This window comes from Panthera onca, chromosome C2 (genome assembly GCF_046562875.1).
Source record: "Panthera onca isolate mPanOnc1 chromosome C2, mPanOnc1 haplotype 2, whole genome shotgun sequence".
Lineage (NCBI taxonomy): Eukaryota > Metazoa > Chordata > Mammalia > Carnivora > Felidae > Panthera > Panthera onca.
The window spans coordinates 110,191,373-110,207,225 of NC_138347.1; the positions used below are offsets into that span (position 1 = coordinate 110,191,373).

General features: G+C 36.9%; 1 protein-coding gene across 1 annotated transcript in view; it reads left to right on the top strand.

Moving 5' to 3' along the window:
* Nucleotides 1-263: 263 nt before the first annotated feature.
* GPR149 (G protein-coupled receptor 149) overlaps nucleotides 264-15,853 on the top strand; it is a 68,145-nt gene continuing 52,555 nt past the window's right edge. Inside the window, exons 1-3 of the mRNA XM_060639028.3 lie at nucleotides 264-1,777; nucleotides 2,904-3,096; nucleotides 8,042-8,499. Of these exons, the coding sequence (XP_060495011.3) occupies nucleotides 761-1,777; nucleotides 2,904-3,096; nucleotides 8,042-8,499 (1,668 nt within the window). The 5' untranslated portion in view covers nucleotides 264-760. The remainder of the gene's footprint in view (nucleotides 1,778-2,903; nucleotides 3,097-8,041; nucleotides 8,500-15,853) is intronic.

Sequence of the window (15,853 nt, forward strand, 5' to 3'; positions counted from 1 at the left end):
GAATGAGGCAGGCTAAGAAGATGTACATCATTTTGCTCACACACTGAACTCCCCTCCCTTTTGTTCCTGCTTCTCTCCTGCTTGGAATTGACTCCTCCTTCCTGCAGCTCTGAGGATCACAGGCTGATTGAAGAACACAGCGGTTCGACGGGGAGCTGTGCTCAGTGTCTGTCTCTCTCTTAATTTTCCTTCTCTCTGTCTCTCTCTCCCTCCCTCTCCTTCCCCCACCCCCCACCGTCCCCCCTCCCCCGCTCTGTTTTGCTTGTGTCTTTCTCAGAACCTGCAAAGCTGACACCTACCTGATAATCTCTCTGCCTTTGAATGCAGCTCTGGAACCAAATGCATCGCTTTACTGCTCTTAAAAAGTGAATAGAGTTTGATTACCTCAAGCTACAAGCTGCTTTGCTCCCTAAGAAGGACACAAAAGGAGCCAGACATCATTGTTTTTCAATCTACCTGAGAAGCTTTTTGCATTTATGCCAGAAACTTGATGGTTTCAGGAGGAAGTTTGGGGTTTGTTTTTAATTGGAATGTTGAAAAGTTTTTTACTGATGCTTTTAAATGGAACTCAATTTTTAAATATGGGTTAAGTCAGATCTAAAGGAGACATGCCTGATCATTTTCTGCTGGACTGACGGGGAACTTCTAGAGGGAAATTTGGTAGGAGAAAATGAGATCTGATTTGCAACTAACAATCATGCTTTATTTTGAGAATATTTACAGACTCACTGAAAGGGAAATTAAATATTGACCAAAGACAATGTCTGGATTTTCCAGTAACTTATCAACAAATGACTCTACCCTGTGGAAAGAAAATCATAATTCGACGGACCTTTTAAATCTGCCAGGAACTCTGAATATCTATCTGTTTTGCCTGACATGCTTAATGACTCTTGCAGCCCTGGCAGGCAGCATTTATTCACTAGTTTCCCTGCTGAAAACGCACAACAGAACCGTTGTGTCCATGCTTGTGGCTTCCTGGTCTGGGGATGATCTCATGAGTGTCCTGTCGGTGACCATCTTCATGTTTTTGCAGTGGCCAAACCAGGTCCCTGATTACTTCCAGGCTCTGTGCACCACCTCTGCCTTACTATATTTATGCCAGGGCCTCTCGAGCAACTTAAAGGCGACTCTCCTAGTCTCCTACAACTTTTACTCGATGCACAGGGCTGTGGGGAGCCAGGCAGCCTCCAGAAGATCCGGCCAGGTGCTCGGCGTGGTGCTGACCGTGTGGGCAGCCAGTCTGCTGCTCTCGGCGCTCCCGCTGTGCGGCTGGGGCACCTTCGTGCGCACGCCGTGGGGCTGTCTGGCGGACTGCTCCAGTTCCTACGTGCTGCTCCTCTTCGCTGTGTACACTTCGGCCTTCGGACTCCTCGCCGGCCTCTCTGTCCCGCTCACTCACCAGTTGCTGTGTTCGGAGGAGCCGCCGAGGCTCCACGCCAACTACCAGGAGATTTCCCGCGGAGCTTCCACTCCTGGGACCCCTCCAAGTCGGGGGGGAGTGCTTTCCTTGTCTCCAGATGATGCTCCCGGCCCTGCGCTGCGCTGTTCTGGGGGATGCTCCCCCAGCTCCGACACCGTGTTTGGACCGGGTCCACCAGCGAGGGCACAGCTGGGGCAGGGGCCGGGACACGAGGCTACCGCTGTGGTTGGAGCCTGCAGGCGTGAGAACCGGGGGACTCTCTATGGCACCAGGAGCTTCACCGTGAGCGTAGCGCAGAAGCGCTTCTCTTTGATCCTAGCGCTGACGAAAGTCATCCTTTGGCTGCCCATGATGGTAAAAGTGCAGTTTCTCACGTGCGCGGGTGTGTGTACCAGACAGTATGAGTGCGTGTTGGGAATAGCGTCCCCGGTTGAGAGAGTCCCCAAGAGACGCACAGTTAAGTCCGCTTCCAAATGTATCTGCTGGGTTTAGACTCGCACTTAGGGGAAGGCAGCTCACCGGTAGAGCTTGTAGACTTCGAAGCCTTTGCTACTAAGTGCTTCTCCTTTCAAAATTGGGGAGGGGGACAGGGAGCACTTTTGGGCGCGGGGGACAGTTTTCCTAGATCTAACGTGACCAAGGGTGTTGTTCTCTTCTCCTGTAGCAATATCTGGGAATATTCAGAAAAGAAGGGAGGTAGTAAAAGGGTTTTCTTTCCAGCCAACCCTCTGTCATCCCTTTCTCTCCAATCCATTTCTGCCTAGTAAGGACACCGCCCATCCTCAGCAGGGAGACAGATTGGAGAGTTGCAATCAGAAGTAGAGAGGGAAGAGAGCAGACCAAATAGGCTTTTTTTTTTTTAATATGAAATTTATTGTCAAATTGGTTTCCATACAACACCCAGTGCTCATCCCAACAGGTGCCCTCCTCAATGCCCATCACCCACTTTCCCCTCCCTCCCATCCCCCATCAACCCTCAGTTTATTCTTAGTTTTTAAGAGTCTCTTATGGAGGAGGCAAACAGGCTTTTTTGTTCAAGCCTTCAGGAAGAACCCAGTTTTGACCCAGGAAGGTGGCGTCCTGCTGTGACAAGCAGGCTGGGGAGTGGGGTGAAGTGAGGGTCCAGGGATGTGACAAAGGCCATCTGGAGTACCAGATGCAGGTTTTCAGGATGCCTGCCTGTTTTCCCAGTAGCGTCCCCACTATTGTAAATTGTGCTTCTCTGGAGGAGACCTGAGGTGGCAGGGGCACAGACCAGGCACCCAGGAGTGGAAACCACCCAAAGCCCTGTGGTCTAAATCAGGGGGCCTCATTCATCCCAAGAGATCCCAGTGGTCCATCACCAAAACTGAGCTTCTGACTCTCAGGCAGGAAAGGAGCCTGGAGAAGGGTGCTGGGGCAGGCAGCATGCTTGGGGGAAAGGCCTGGCAAAGTGGAAAATTGTATACTGGGATAGGTCTGAAGCTCTTTGCCTTTGCAGATCCACATGATGGTCCAGCACGTGGTAGGGTTTCAGAGCCCTCCCTTCGAGACACTCAGCTTTCTGCTAACCCTGCTGGCCACCACTGTAACCCCAGTGTTTGTCTTATCCAAACGCTGGACCCATCTGCCCTGTGGCTGCATCATCAACTGTAAGCAGAACGCATATACAGTGGCATCTGATGGGGAAAAAAGTAAGTCCTTGACAGTGTGGGGTTGGGGGCAATAAGCATACAAACACAGAAAAGTGGTCTATTGAGAAGTTGCCTGAGTAGGGAATGACGAATCCAAGCATAAATGTAAATAAAGAGAGGAAATTATAATGTGAAACAATTCTTAGCACAGTGTTGGGATAAGTTTTAAAGGAGCCAGGTTTAAAACAACTCTGTGACGTGTTTGTACATTGAATAATTATTTTAGGGAAGAAAGGAACAGACAGAATTCATTCAACACAGCATGAAGTCTAAAAGGCCCTTAGATGTTATATCCACTGTAGTTCTTAGACCAGAGTAGAAAATAAATTCCCTTCCCAAGTCTACATATGAGAAACCTGTATCTGAAAAGAGATTAACTCTTTGAAGAGTTTAAAAACACATTATATTATAGTCCATTATTATGTAATGGAACAGGAAAGAAAAGTATTTTTATTATTTTGCTTCTTCTATTCATTCTTATGGGGTTTTAAGAAGTTTTCAGAGTAGTGTGTCTGAAAACAAAATTTAAGGGGCTCCTGTCTGGTTCAGTCAGGAGAGCATGTGACTCTTGAAATCAGTTTTGAGATTGAGCCCCACATGGGGTGTAGAGATTACTTAAAAATAAAATCTTAAAAAAAAAAACCCACAAATTTGAAGTATATGCCTCTGTTTTCAGAAAACACAAAAAACTCTCAGGTCAAGAAGGGACAAGGGTGGCAGAGTTTGTCCATGTATGGTCATGTATGAATAGAGCCATGCTAGTTACACTAAACAAACAAATAACAATAACAACAAAAAACAATGTTCTAAAGAGTATACCTAGAATGGGAGTGGGGTCAACTATAACACTCACTAGAGTATAATTGTTCCCATACTGAGACAGGAAAAGTTGAGGAATGACCTTCACATTTTGACTCTACCAGGAAGAAAAGGGTACATTCCAGACAAAAAATAGGATGTTCTACCATTTAATAAATCTAAAAATGTGTTAGTGTATGCTGAATTAACTGTTCCATTAATTGTCCTTTGCTCAGAATAAGCAAGTAGAAAAAACTTTAATGGAAAAAAAAGTAAGTAAAAATAGTTCATTTCAGACTATTTCAGAGGTAAAAAAAACCTGGAGAATATTAAAATATATTCTACAATCAATTCTACAACAGTGTTATTTTATAAACATTAATTAATCATGAACTGGTCATTTTCCCTGTATTGATGACATTTAAAATTTATTATGTCTAGGTATTTTTCAAATGATGAGAGGATTTCTTTACTTTTAAGGATGCCATAAAGTTTTATTGTTAGTAGATGCCAAATTTATCTATGTCTTTAAAATAAAATAACCATGGAACTTCTATAACAATTCTGTGCTTCCGGAGATTACTATCCAGAGCAACAGTGACACAGAAAATTAATAATAAATACTCTGAGCCACCAAGAACATATATAAAATTCATTTATAAGACTGGAAGTTCTAGCATTCTATCAAATGTTAACCTTTTGCCACTAAATTAATGAGCCAGCATTGTTTTATAGTATTTAAGGTTATGGAAGAGATAATAAAAGTTGAATGCCAGAGAAAATGAAAAGTCTTAGTAAAGTGATGTAGGGCCATCATCTTTAAGAAGTAAAGGACACCCATATCAGAGCTGAAAACAAAGCAATGCAACAGACCTATCACTGCAAATGGTCTAGGAAGTATTCTCTCTTGTACTGCACAAGATTACAAGAGACTATGGCAGGCTGGAAGAATCAACAATCACATTAATTTCTCATGCTGGAAATTAAAACCACACTTTTCAAGATCAAAATAATATTTTTCCTCTAAAATTACCATCGTTTTTCTTTGTATTTAAATTTTCAGGGAAAAATTCCCTGAAATATTGTAGGCTTATAAAAAGAGGCATGACTTCAAAAATCAAACACTGTGAGAAACATTAGTTTCAAATGCTTGTAGTCCAAATGGCTCCATTCTCTTTATGATCCCAGATTCTGCTGTAGGGAAACTCTGAGAACAAGAATGATGTAATTTCATTTTCTGAGAACCCATCATATACTTTCCTGTTGCTAGGATGACACAAGAACAGAATTTTCAAACCCCAAAGATACTCTTCCTCGGGTAGGCGAGTGCCTAATCAAGTGCCTTGATTCTTTGGGAGTATGGCTCCAGTTTTACATTTAGGCTTTTTCTCCTTAACAAACTAAGATTTTCCTTTTTACATTCTTCATCAGTGAACTCAAAAAGCAAGGATGCTTCCTAACTCATATTGACTATAAGTTCATTTTGCAGATGTAAACATCATTCTCTATCTCAGCCTTCATGAATGCAAGTGGAGAGACATACAATCAAAAAATGAATGTCAGTAATGGGAAATAATTTGCAGATTAACAATTCTCTCTTGTTTCCAACATTAACCTGTATTACTAGTGTCTCAAAACAAAAGTGTTAAAAAAAACAAAGATGATTTTAACAAAGAGGTCTCAGATGGCAGACATATGGACTGGATATGGCTTTCAGACTCATTTTCTTTGCATGAGATGATGTTTTCTTTTTTAATTAAATAAACAGTTAAAATATTTTCTATAAAATCAGATTTTCAACTTTTATTGTAAGCAAAATCAAAATATCTGCTAAGTGCCATATTACTCTGGAGAATTATTTATTTTTATAAGCTGATATAATTAACTAATAATGTTTGAAATTGCAATTAGTAAGGTGTGACTAAAGGAAAAAGACTAAAGCTAATTCATGTTTCATCCAGGGCTTAGCTTTCCAGAACAAATACAACATTACACACACACACACACACACACACACACACACACACACACACACACATTTTTTTGTAAGTATAGAGAGCATAAACTTCAAAAGATCCTGACTGTATTCTGATGATCTTTAAGTTTCTGTTATTAAACTGTTGTCAACTGTTATATTGTTATAACCTATTATTTCCATTCATTACCTCAGTCAGAATTTACCTTAGGTTCTCTCATGGGTCTAATTAGCAGTAAAGCAATTTCACATAAAGGTTAGTAATTCAAATTCTGGAATCAGCTGACTTTAAATTCAAATCTTTTTACCAGGTAGGTAGGTCTCAGGTAGGTCTCCTCTACCAGCCTCAGTTTTCTCAACTGTAAAATAGAACTCATAAGCCTTTTACTATGCAGTGTTGTTGCTGTGTTAAATGACATGACCTGTGGGCATAAATTAGCCCTGGAGTTCTCTGTTTCTCCATGGTGTAAATCACAATCACTCTTCCTTCTCATAGCCTACCTCAGACTGCCTCTTCATGACCTGGAGGCAGATTCTCCATTGACAGTCTGCACACTCCTTCAAAAACATTACTCATTTTTTCTCTACATATTTCATAATTATAATATACAGCTAATCAGATATATAGCCACAGACACCAGTTTTATTGTGTTATATGATAAAATGGGATTTATGAGTTTTTGTTTGCTTACTGTCCTGGAGTTCACAATTTGTCACTTTGTATCTTTTTTGAGAGAAAATGGAAACCCATCAATAATTAAAATATCCTTTTAGTTCCTCCACTTTCACACTGTTGAACTAAGTTAAAAATCCTAATTTAATTTCACTGAACTATATGACTAGAAAAAGTAAGTAGAACTATACATAAGACAGGATATAAAATATTAATATATGTTTCTACTTTGTATTTTCTTTGGATAGAAATTCTTGTTTGTGTCCTGGCTCAAACAATGAATGTTTTGTCTCAAATAATGAATGATACCTATAAATTCTATTTTCAGTCAGCAGAATAGCCTTGTAAATCTTCAGTTATGGGAAAATTTTTGGTAATAGAATCAGCATATGAATGGCACTAGGATTTATTGTAAAACGAATCAAATTTTATTTGTTGTTCCCACAGAAAATTTATAACTTCGTAGACCTTTCCACCAAGGATAGCTAAATGTCTGGTATATGATACAGAATTATCCAAGTAGAAGAAATACTTTGAAATGAGCCATGTTTTGAAAGATGAATACCAAAACATTAAATTGCATTTTGTCTACTATCCTGATGTAACTTCATTCTTAATACATAAAGTAATGATCTAGTATTTAATGACATTCACACATAAAAATTGTATCACTTTCTGCCACATTCTCACTTTTCTACTAAGACTTCATACCATATCCACCAACCAGTAGTACTATATTAACATACTCTTACATTTCTCTTGGTTTAAGCCATAAACTTTTATGCATTCCTACTAAATTCATTTTGTAATTAACCAGGTTTAGAGACACGTTGCAAAGTGCTTTAGATCACAAAAATATGAATCTATTCACTATTTTTTATAATTCATTCCAAATGTATTTGTATCAGAAATATATGTTCATTTAAAAAGTTTAAAAACTGTGTTGCAGCATTTTCTAATTTTTAATGTATGCATATATAAACATATAAATGTCAGGATTGGAATACATGAAAATATTTAATGCAGTCATATCTGTTGCTGATGTGGTCAGATGAATAACTCATGTAATATTAAGGCCCTCTTAATAATTTCTAGCAAAATAAAATTTAGAAATATCTTTTATCCCCATATAAAGTAATGTATGGATAACTGATAGATTAAAAAAGCTAAAACTAAAACTGCATATATGTGAGAGTTTTCAAATTTATGGTTAAATTTTTGTTCATTAAACTGCTTTAAAGACTCTAGGGTTCTTGGAATTGTATGTACTTTAAACCAGCCTCTCACTGTACAAGTGAGAAAAGTTAGGCCCAGAGTAATTAGATACCTTGAATTTATAAGGTGTAATTACTTTCATACATAATTGACAGGTAATGAAGATAGTTTTTAAAATCATAATAATCAATTTGAATGCACTTTCCTGATTTTATTCCCTATGTATATCCAATTGTTTATACCTACCTTCTTAACCATGGAACTTTGTTTTTGTTTTTACTTAGCCAAGAGGAGAGGCTTTGAATTCAATCTGTCATTCCAAAGGAGTTATGGGATTTATAAAATAGCACGTGAAGATTACTATGATGATGATGAAAATTCTACATCCTATCACAATCTCATGAATTCTGAATGCAAAACTACAAAAGACTCTCAGAGAGACACTCATAATATCTTTAATGCCATAAAAGTGGAAATCAGCACCACACCCTCTCGGGACAGTTCTGTACTAAAAGGGATCAACAAATGCACAAATACTGATATTATGGAGGCTAAACAGGATTGCCACAGTGGAAAGGGTGTTGATCCACTGATTTCTGAAGAAACAGGAGGTGATACAAACTATGAAGAAACCACCTTTTTGGAAGGGCCAGAAAGAAGACTTTCTCATGAGGAGAGTCAGAAACCAGACCTTTCAGACTGGGAATGGTGTAGGAGTAAATCAGAAAGAACCCCTCGTCAGGTACAGTAAAGGTTGTTCTTTCTGTGAAATAAAAAGTGAGGCCAAATATGATAGGCATGGGGAAAAAAAAAAAAGATCAGTTGCTTATTTCATTCAATTTCACTTGCTTTGATTAATTTCCATAATATTAAATTTTATTTCAAGGTGTTCTTTTGAGGGATTTAAAATTTTAAGTTATACATTTTATTCAAAATCTGTATGTTTTGGCATTGACAGAGCTAAACAGGCTCTTTGAGAAGGGTAGAGCTTTATAGTTTAACCTCAAGTAATCTGTCTAAATTCAGACTAGACTCTCAGAACTTGTTTCAAATTAGTTAACCTGGAAGTTTTCCTTTTCCCTCTCCCCCACAAAAAGTGCTCAAGGTCAGTTTTCTTTTTGACATAAAGGCAAATATTTATACAGCTAGTGGTGAGGAGGGCAGTCCTGCTGCAACTAAACTAGACAGTTTGCCTATTCTTCTTGTTAGAACTATTCCCTCTAATACCCAGTAGGGAAAAAAGATCTATTTCAGAATATACTGAAGGGAGCCTTTGCAAACTCTGCTAAATGTTCCATCCCTTTAAGGATAGAAGAATGGCTTTATAATGTTTTATAAACCAAAAGAATTTGCACCTTAATTTTATTCCATTTTATCCTAGGTTCTAGCCTGCCTAGAATGATCAGGGATACTTTTTACTTTATTGAAACTATAGTCTAATGTTGGTATGAGATTGTTCTTTATTCCAAACTTTCATATCTGCTAATTAAAGCTGCCCGTGCTTTCCACACTACTGATTTACTGGAAAGAAGAGCCTTTTCTACAAGATTTAATGGAAATCAAATTCCACTTGTCAAAACAAAAACATAATTCCAGCAATATGTGTAAGGAATAATGCATTCATTGATCAAAATATGACCATATAACACCAAATATGAATATGGATAGAATAATCTGAGATTTCCTTTATTCTCAGTGATAATTAAAACTACTAGTCTTATTCTAATATCACTGTTTAAAAAGTAAGTTATATAATAAAACAAAATATACAAAATATATTAAAATAATTATTCCTATTATTTAGTAATTAAGTATTTCAAAAAAAAATCACTAAATATTTGCCACAAATTAAAAATAACAGTGAAAAGTATACTATTGACAGGCCACAGGGACACAATGCTCAGTATTTTTAGAAGAAAATGGTACCCCAGCTAAGAAGAAAGTCCCTACAGTTTCATCATCAATTTGTTCCCGAATAATCTAAACCTCTTGGTTTTCTTGTACTTAAAAATTGTTAAGTAATATCATGATGAAGTGTCTGTATGTGTGTGTGTGTGTGCCTGTGTGTATGTGTGTTTGCATCCCAGTAACTTGCAAACACCTTGGTGTGTTACTCCTTTATTCCATCCCCATGCTTACCTCTTAGGAGTTACAGCTATCCTGAATCATCATTTTTTGTTTTATCATTTTATCACAAATGAGTGCATTTCTAACATAATATATTATTTAGTTTTGCTTATTTTGAGCTTTCTAAAGATGGTGTCATACTGTACCTAATTTTCTGGGACTTGTTTTTTTCCCACTCAACGTTACTTTAAATGACTCCATTTTCTTATGTATTTTGCCAAAAACATTGGGAATTATCATCTAAAGTATCACAACTTATAACCCTCATTAAAAAGTCTTGATTATAGTCTGGAGAGTATAATCAATTACCCTAGAATCTTATGAAAGGATCAGACACTGTTTACACATAATATACTGTCCTATGAGAAAAATGAAACACAGCTTATCCACTAGCCTCTATAAATCATAAATAAAATGATATATAGAAAGCACAAAACTTGGATCAGTCCAGATCAAATACCAATCAATACCTTTCAACTATAAGGATTTGCTTAAGTATTAATATTTTAACATCTCTGAGGAGCAAGTAGTTAAAAAAAAAACTGATCTAAAATGATGGTTGTGAAAAAATGATTAGTGATAAAATAAGGGAACACTCAGGAAAGATAAAATTTATATTTTCAGAGACTAATTGAAATTAAATGAAATACTATCATAAATTTTCAAACAACAGTAAGAAATCCTTGGATTATAGGCTGATGTTATTGATAGGCCTTGCCTTTTAGCAAATTTGCCTCTGAACTTTAAGGTTAACATGTAACCAAAATATATTTAGGGACAAAATGCTTATGAAAACACTTCCATGACCAAAGACAGGTTTTTACTCTTAACCTATTCTTCACCACAGATATTTCATGGGAGTAGATGATGACTTAGAAAGCACTTTCATTTTATCCTTTTCTTCCAAATACCTTCTTTGCTCTGAAAACAATGTTAACTTATGTACCTTAAAGTGATACATTAAACTGCAGTAGACACTGCAATACGTCTATAAAAACACTATCTCTTCTGATTTTCTGTGGTTGTACTTTCACATTTTTAGTCCGAATCTATTAGTTCATGTTTAATGGTTCTACATTGAATGGTGTGTCTTCTTTATTCTTAAGCTTAAAAAAAACCCCGCAGGTTTGATTTAAAATATATTTAGTGAGCCCTACTTTATTTTGACAATACATGCTGCTTAATTTTTTATTAGAGTTTAAGTTAGTAAACAAATTCCCAGTGTATTTTGTTTGAAATCCTGGCAGGAGTGAAAGCATCAGATCAACGTTAAGGTGTAAAGAAGGTGGTAGTAGAATGCCTTCGGGAGTTTAAATGTGATCCAATAAAATTTATCAGAGTTGAAAGTGCTAGTAAGACTGAAATTCAGTGTTAACCACATTACCGCTCCTTTTCGGATCCCTAATAGGTAGAATCCTAAGAAGTCCACTGTTAAAATATTCAGATAAAAATTAGAAATGTCAGAGCTCTGGGGCACCTGGGTGGCTCAGTCAGTTAAGCATCTGACTTCAACTCAGGTCATGATCTCATGGTTTGTGAGTTCAGGCCCCACGTCAGGCTCTGTGCTGACAGCACAGAGCCCGGAGCCTGCTTCGGATTCTGTGTCTTCCTCTCTCTCTCTGCCCTTCCCCTGCTCATGCTCTGTCTCTCTCTCTCTCAAAAATAAATAAACATTAAAAAAATTAAAAAAAAAAAAAGAAATGTTGGAGCTCTTCAGTTACAAAGTTTTAATATGGTGTGACTGTTCTTCAAATGAAATAATGATTTTCAGAACCTGAGAGTTTTGCCATCTATGAATAAATAAAATTGGACTTATAAAATAATTCGGTGGCTTGTGGGTGTTAACTCTAATTTTCTCTTTTAATACAAAGTTCCTCAATAAATTCCATTTTCTTTTAATGTGTTGTCTTAAAGCTCTAGAAACTCATTTGTTTATTATAATCAATCAGAAACAAAGATATGTTGTAACTATATCACTTAATCCCTCTTATAATCCTAGCATCATAGCATCTGAAAGGTGAAAGGTCCTCCAGTAAGCCAGTAGAATATAGAAAAACAGATTCTGAAACAATTCTTCTCAAATGAGAGACCAAGCAGGGAGAAGTGATTACATTTGAATGAGCTACACAAATCATTTAGCAGAAGGATGTATACACAAACAAGAACTAACTTTAAAGTCATCTGAGCATTAAAAAAGTTTTATTCTCATTTTAAGTGAAATGTTTTAACTATCTAAAAATAGTTTTAAAATCCAAGTTGTGTCTGCTGACAGAGTGAAGTGGCAACAATGGTTTCTATAACTTTTTAATATTATTGTTTCTTTAAATAATTTTCATAAAAAACTGTGGAAACCAGAAATCAAACTAGATTATTTGGGGTTCTTTAAATTAGAGCTTCTCATTCTTTTAATGTAAATTCAAGTTAGTTAACATACAGGGTAGCCTTGGATTCAGCAGTAGAACTCAATCATTCATCTCTTACATATGACACCCAGTGCTCATCCTGAAAAGTGCCCTCCTTAATGCCTGTCACCCACTGAACCCATCCTCCTACCACCTGCCCTCCAGCAACCTTCAGTTTGTTCTCTGTATTTAAGAGTTTCTTACTGTTTCTCTCTCTCTGTTTTTATCTTACTTCTCTTTCCCTTCCCCTATGTTCATCTGTTGTGTTAAACTCCACATATGAGTTTCTCATATTTTAATGTGCAAATAAGTCAAATGGATGTCTTGTTAAAATGTAGATTGTGGGGGTGCCTGGGTGGCTCATTTGGTTGACTGCCCGACTTCTGCTCAGGTCATGATCTCACAGTTCATGGGTTTGAGCCCTGTGTTGGGCTCTATGCTGACAGCTCAGAGCCTGGAGCCTGCTTCAGATTCTGTGTCTCCCTCTCTCTCTGCCCCTCCCCTGCTTGCTCTCTCTCTCTGTCTCTCTCTCTCTCTCTCTCTTAAAAATAAATAAACATAAACAATTTTTTTAATGTAGATTGTGACTAGTAAATCTGAGGTGGGCTCCAAGATTCTGCATTTCTGACAAACCCCTAGCTGACTGGAGTGCAAAATAAAAGCCCATCCCAGACCTATACAATCAGAATCTCCCAGCTCATTCAAATGCACATTAAAATTTAAGAAGTACCACATTAGCATCTAATCACTGGGAGATAAATACTAGTTTAAAAAACAGGGCAAAATTAATCCTTTCCGCTTAATATATGCCTCATAAAGTAAAATAAGACTAGAAGAAAATACTCCAATACAGTAGTGTCCCATTATCTGTGGGGGATATGTTCCAAGACTCCCCGTGGATGCCTGAAATGTAAATAGCACTGAACCCTACATATACTATGTTTTTTTTTCCTATATAAACATACCTGTGATGCAGCTTAATTTATAAGTTAGGCACAGTAAGAGATTAATAATAATAACAAAAATAGAACAATTACATTAACATACTGGAATAAAAGTTATGGGAATGTGGTCACTCTCTCAATTTCAAAATATCTATTGTACTGTACTCACCCTTCTTCATGTGATGATATGAGATGATAAAATGCTACATGATGAAATGAAGTGGAGTGACAGGCATTGTGATGTAGCATTAGGCTACCATCGACCTTCCGATGATATATCAGCAAGATCATCTGCTTCTAGACCACAGTGGACTATGGGTAACTGAAATCACAGAAAGTGAGGCCTGGATAAGTGAGGGGGCTACCTGTATGCATATCTCTTACCTCTCCCCAAAAAGAGTGTATCTTCTCTTTTCATTTTAAAAAATAAACTATTAAAAAATTAAATCAGGCATAAAATAGTGTTTCCCATGACATTGTTAACTTAATATTGGCAAATGCTTAAGCCTATTCTCTGAGTAATTTGTGACATTTTTCACTGAAGTGACTGTAGGAGAAAAAATCATTTGTCACTTATTTGTAGCCTCAAGACAGTCATCTTACAGCAAATTAACTGTCTGGAGTATAGATATTTTATATTTAGCTACATCCATTTGTTACAGTGTTTAGTTCATCACTCACTGTTCAGATACCTAAAAAAACTGTTACACTGCTTTTTAAATATATTTTTTTAATGTTTATTTATTTTGAGAGAGAAAGTGTGAGTGGGATAGGGGCAGAGAGACAGGGAGATAAGAGAATCCAAAGCAGGCTCCGCGTGGTCAGTGCAAAGTCCAACATAGGGCTGACACCCACAAACGGGGGGATCATGACCTGAGCTGATGTGGGACACTCAACTGACTGAGCCACCCAGGCACCTCTACTGCTTTATTTTTTCAAAAGTGTTTGTAACTTTTATTGTTTTATCATTGTAAAGTAATATAATTATTGTAGAAAATTTAGAAATTACTGATAAGCAAAGAAAAAATACCCAATTCCAACCACCCAAAGTTAACCACTGTTTACATTTTATCACATAAAACTTCAGGCTCTTTCTCATGCATATTTTTTTACTTTTGAAAAAAACAGGATCACATTGCATGTGCTCTTTTGGAATCTGATTTTCTCTGCATAAGAGTAGAATTAATTTCTTCCTGCTTTAAATTGTTCGAGCACTTTTTTGAGATTATCTGGGACAGTTTAGAATGGCTATTTGGAGTGTGGCTGAAAACTCATCCATGAATGCAAATTTGTTCTCAAGCATTCAAAGTAATGAAAGTTAGAGCTAAGGGAATTTCATCGTAAAGTAATTCAAATATGTCATAAAATTTTTGTAATCCTCACAGTGTGTATCATTTGCTAAAATGAAGTAAAACTGAGCTGTTTAACTGTTCACTTTCTACAAACTCAGGGGGATTATCATCGGATCCAAGCTTGTGTGGACTCCTATAACTCACCTTTTAAGCTAATTTTGTTAACATTCTTAAAAACACCTTGTGATTTAAGGAGACCTTAAAAGGCTATGTACTGGAACTGCCGAGTATGGCTTGAGTCTCTTCTACAACCTCCTATTGAGTGGTTATCCCTCACTTGAACTCAAACGGCTGGAAATTCATTACATTTTTTAAACTTTTTATTGTGAACTAATTTTAGACTTACAAAACAGTTTCAAAAATAGTACAGAGAGTTCTATATCCTTCATCCAGCTTCCACTAATGTTAATATGTTACATGACAGTAACGTAATTATCAGAAAACTCACAATTAATTTATAGACCTTATTTCAATTTTGCCAGTCATCCTGCTTATGTTGTCTTTTTGGTCCAGACTAATCCCAGATCCCATACCGCATCTGTTGCTATGACTACTCAGTCTCTTCCAATCTACAGCTTCCAATCTACAGTTATTCAGTCTTTCCTTGTCTTATACAACTTTGACATGTGTGAACTACTGGACAGTTTGTTTTGTTTCTGGAATGTCCTTCAATTGTGTTATGTTTTCCATTGGTTAAGTTGAAGTTATGCATTTTTGGCAAGAATACTACAGAAGTGATGTTTGCTCTTCCCAGTGCATCAGATCAAGAAGTACATGGTGTTGATACGTCTTGTGATGGCAATTTCATATAGGTGATGCATTCCAGATTTCTCCATGTAAAATTACTATTTTCCCTTGGTAATCTATATGTAATTTATTTGTAATTTATAATATCTTATGAGGAGATATTTTGAGACCATGCAAATATTGTTTCATGTCATACTTTTGCCCACTAATTTCAGTATTAATTGATGAATCTTGCCTGCAACAATTATATGAAGGTAATTTTCTATTTCTATCATTCCTCCTATATTTATTATTGGAATTGTACTGAAAGAAAAAGCTATCTCTTCTCCTTCATTTGCTTATTTATGTATATCAGCATGGGCTCAAAGATTCTGTTTTAATCTGTAGGTTATAAGGCATACTACTAGTCTTTACTTTGCTACTCCAGTTGTCCTATATTTGGCCATTGGAAGCTCTTTCAGATTGGTGCCTTATATCCATCCAGCATGCTATCCTCATCTTTTTAACACTTCCTTATTTTCTAG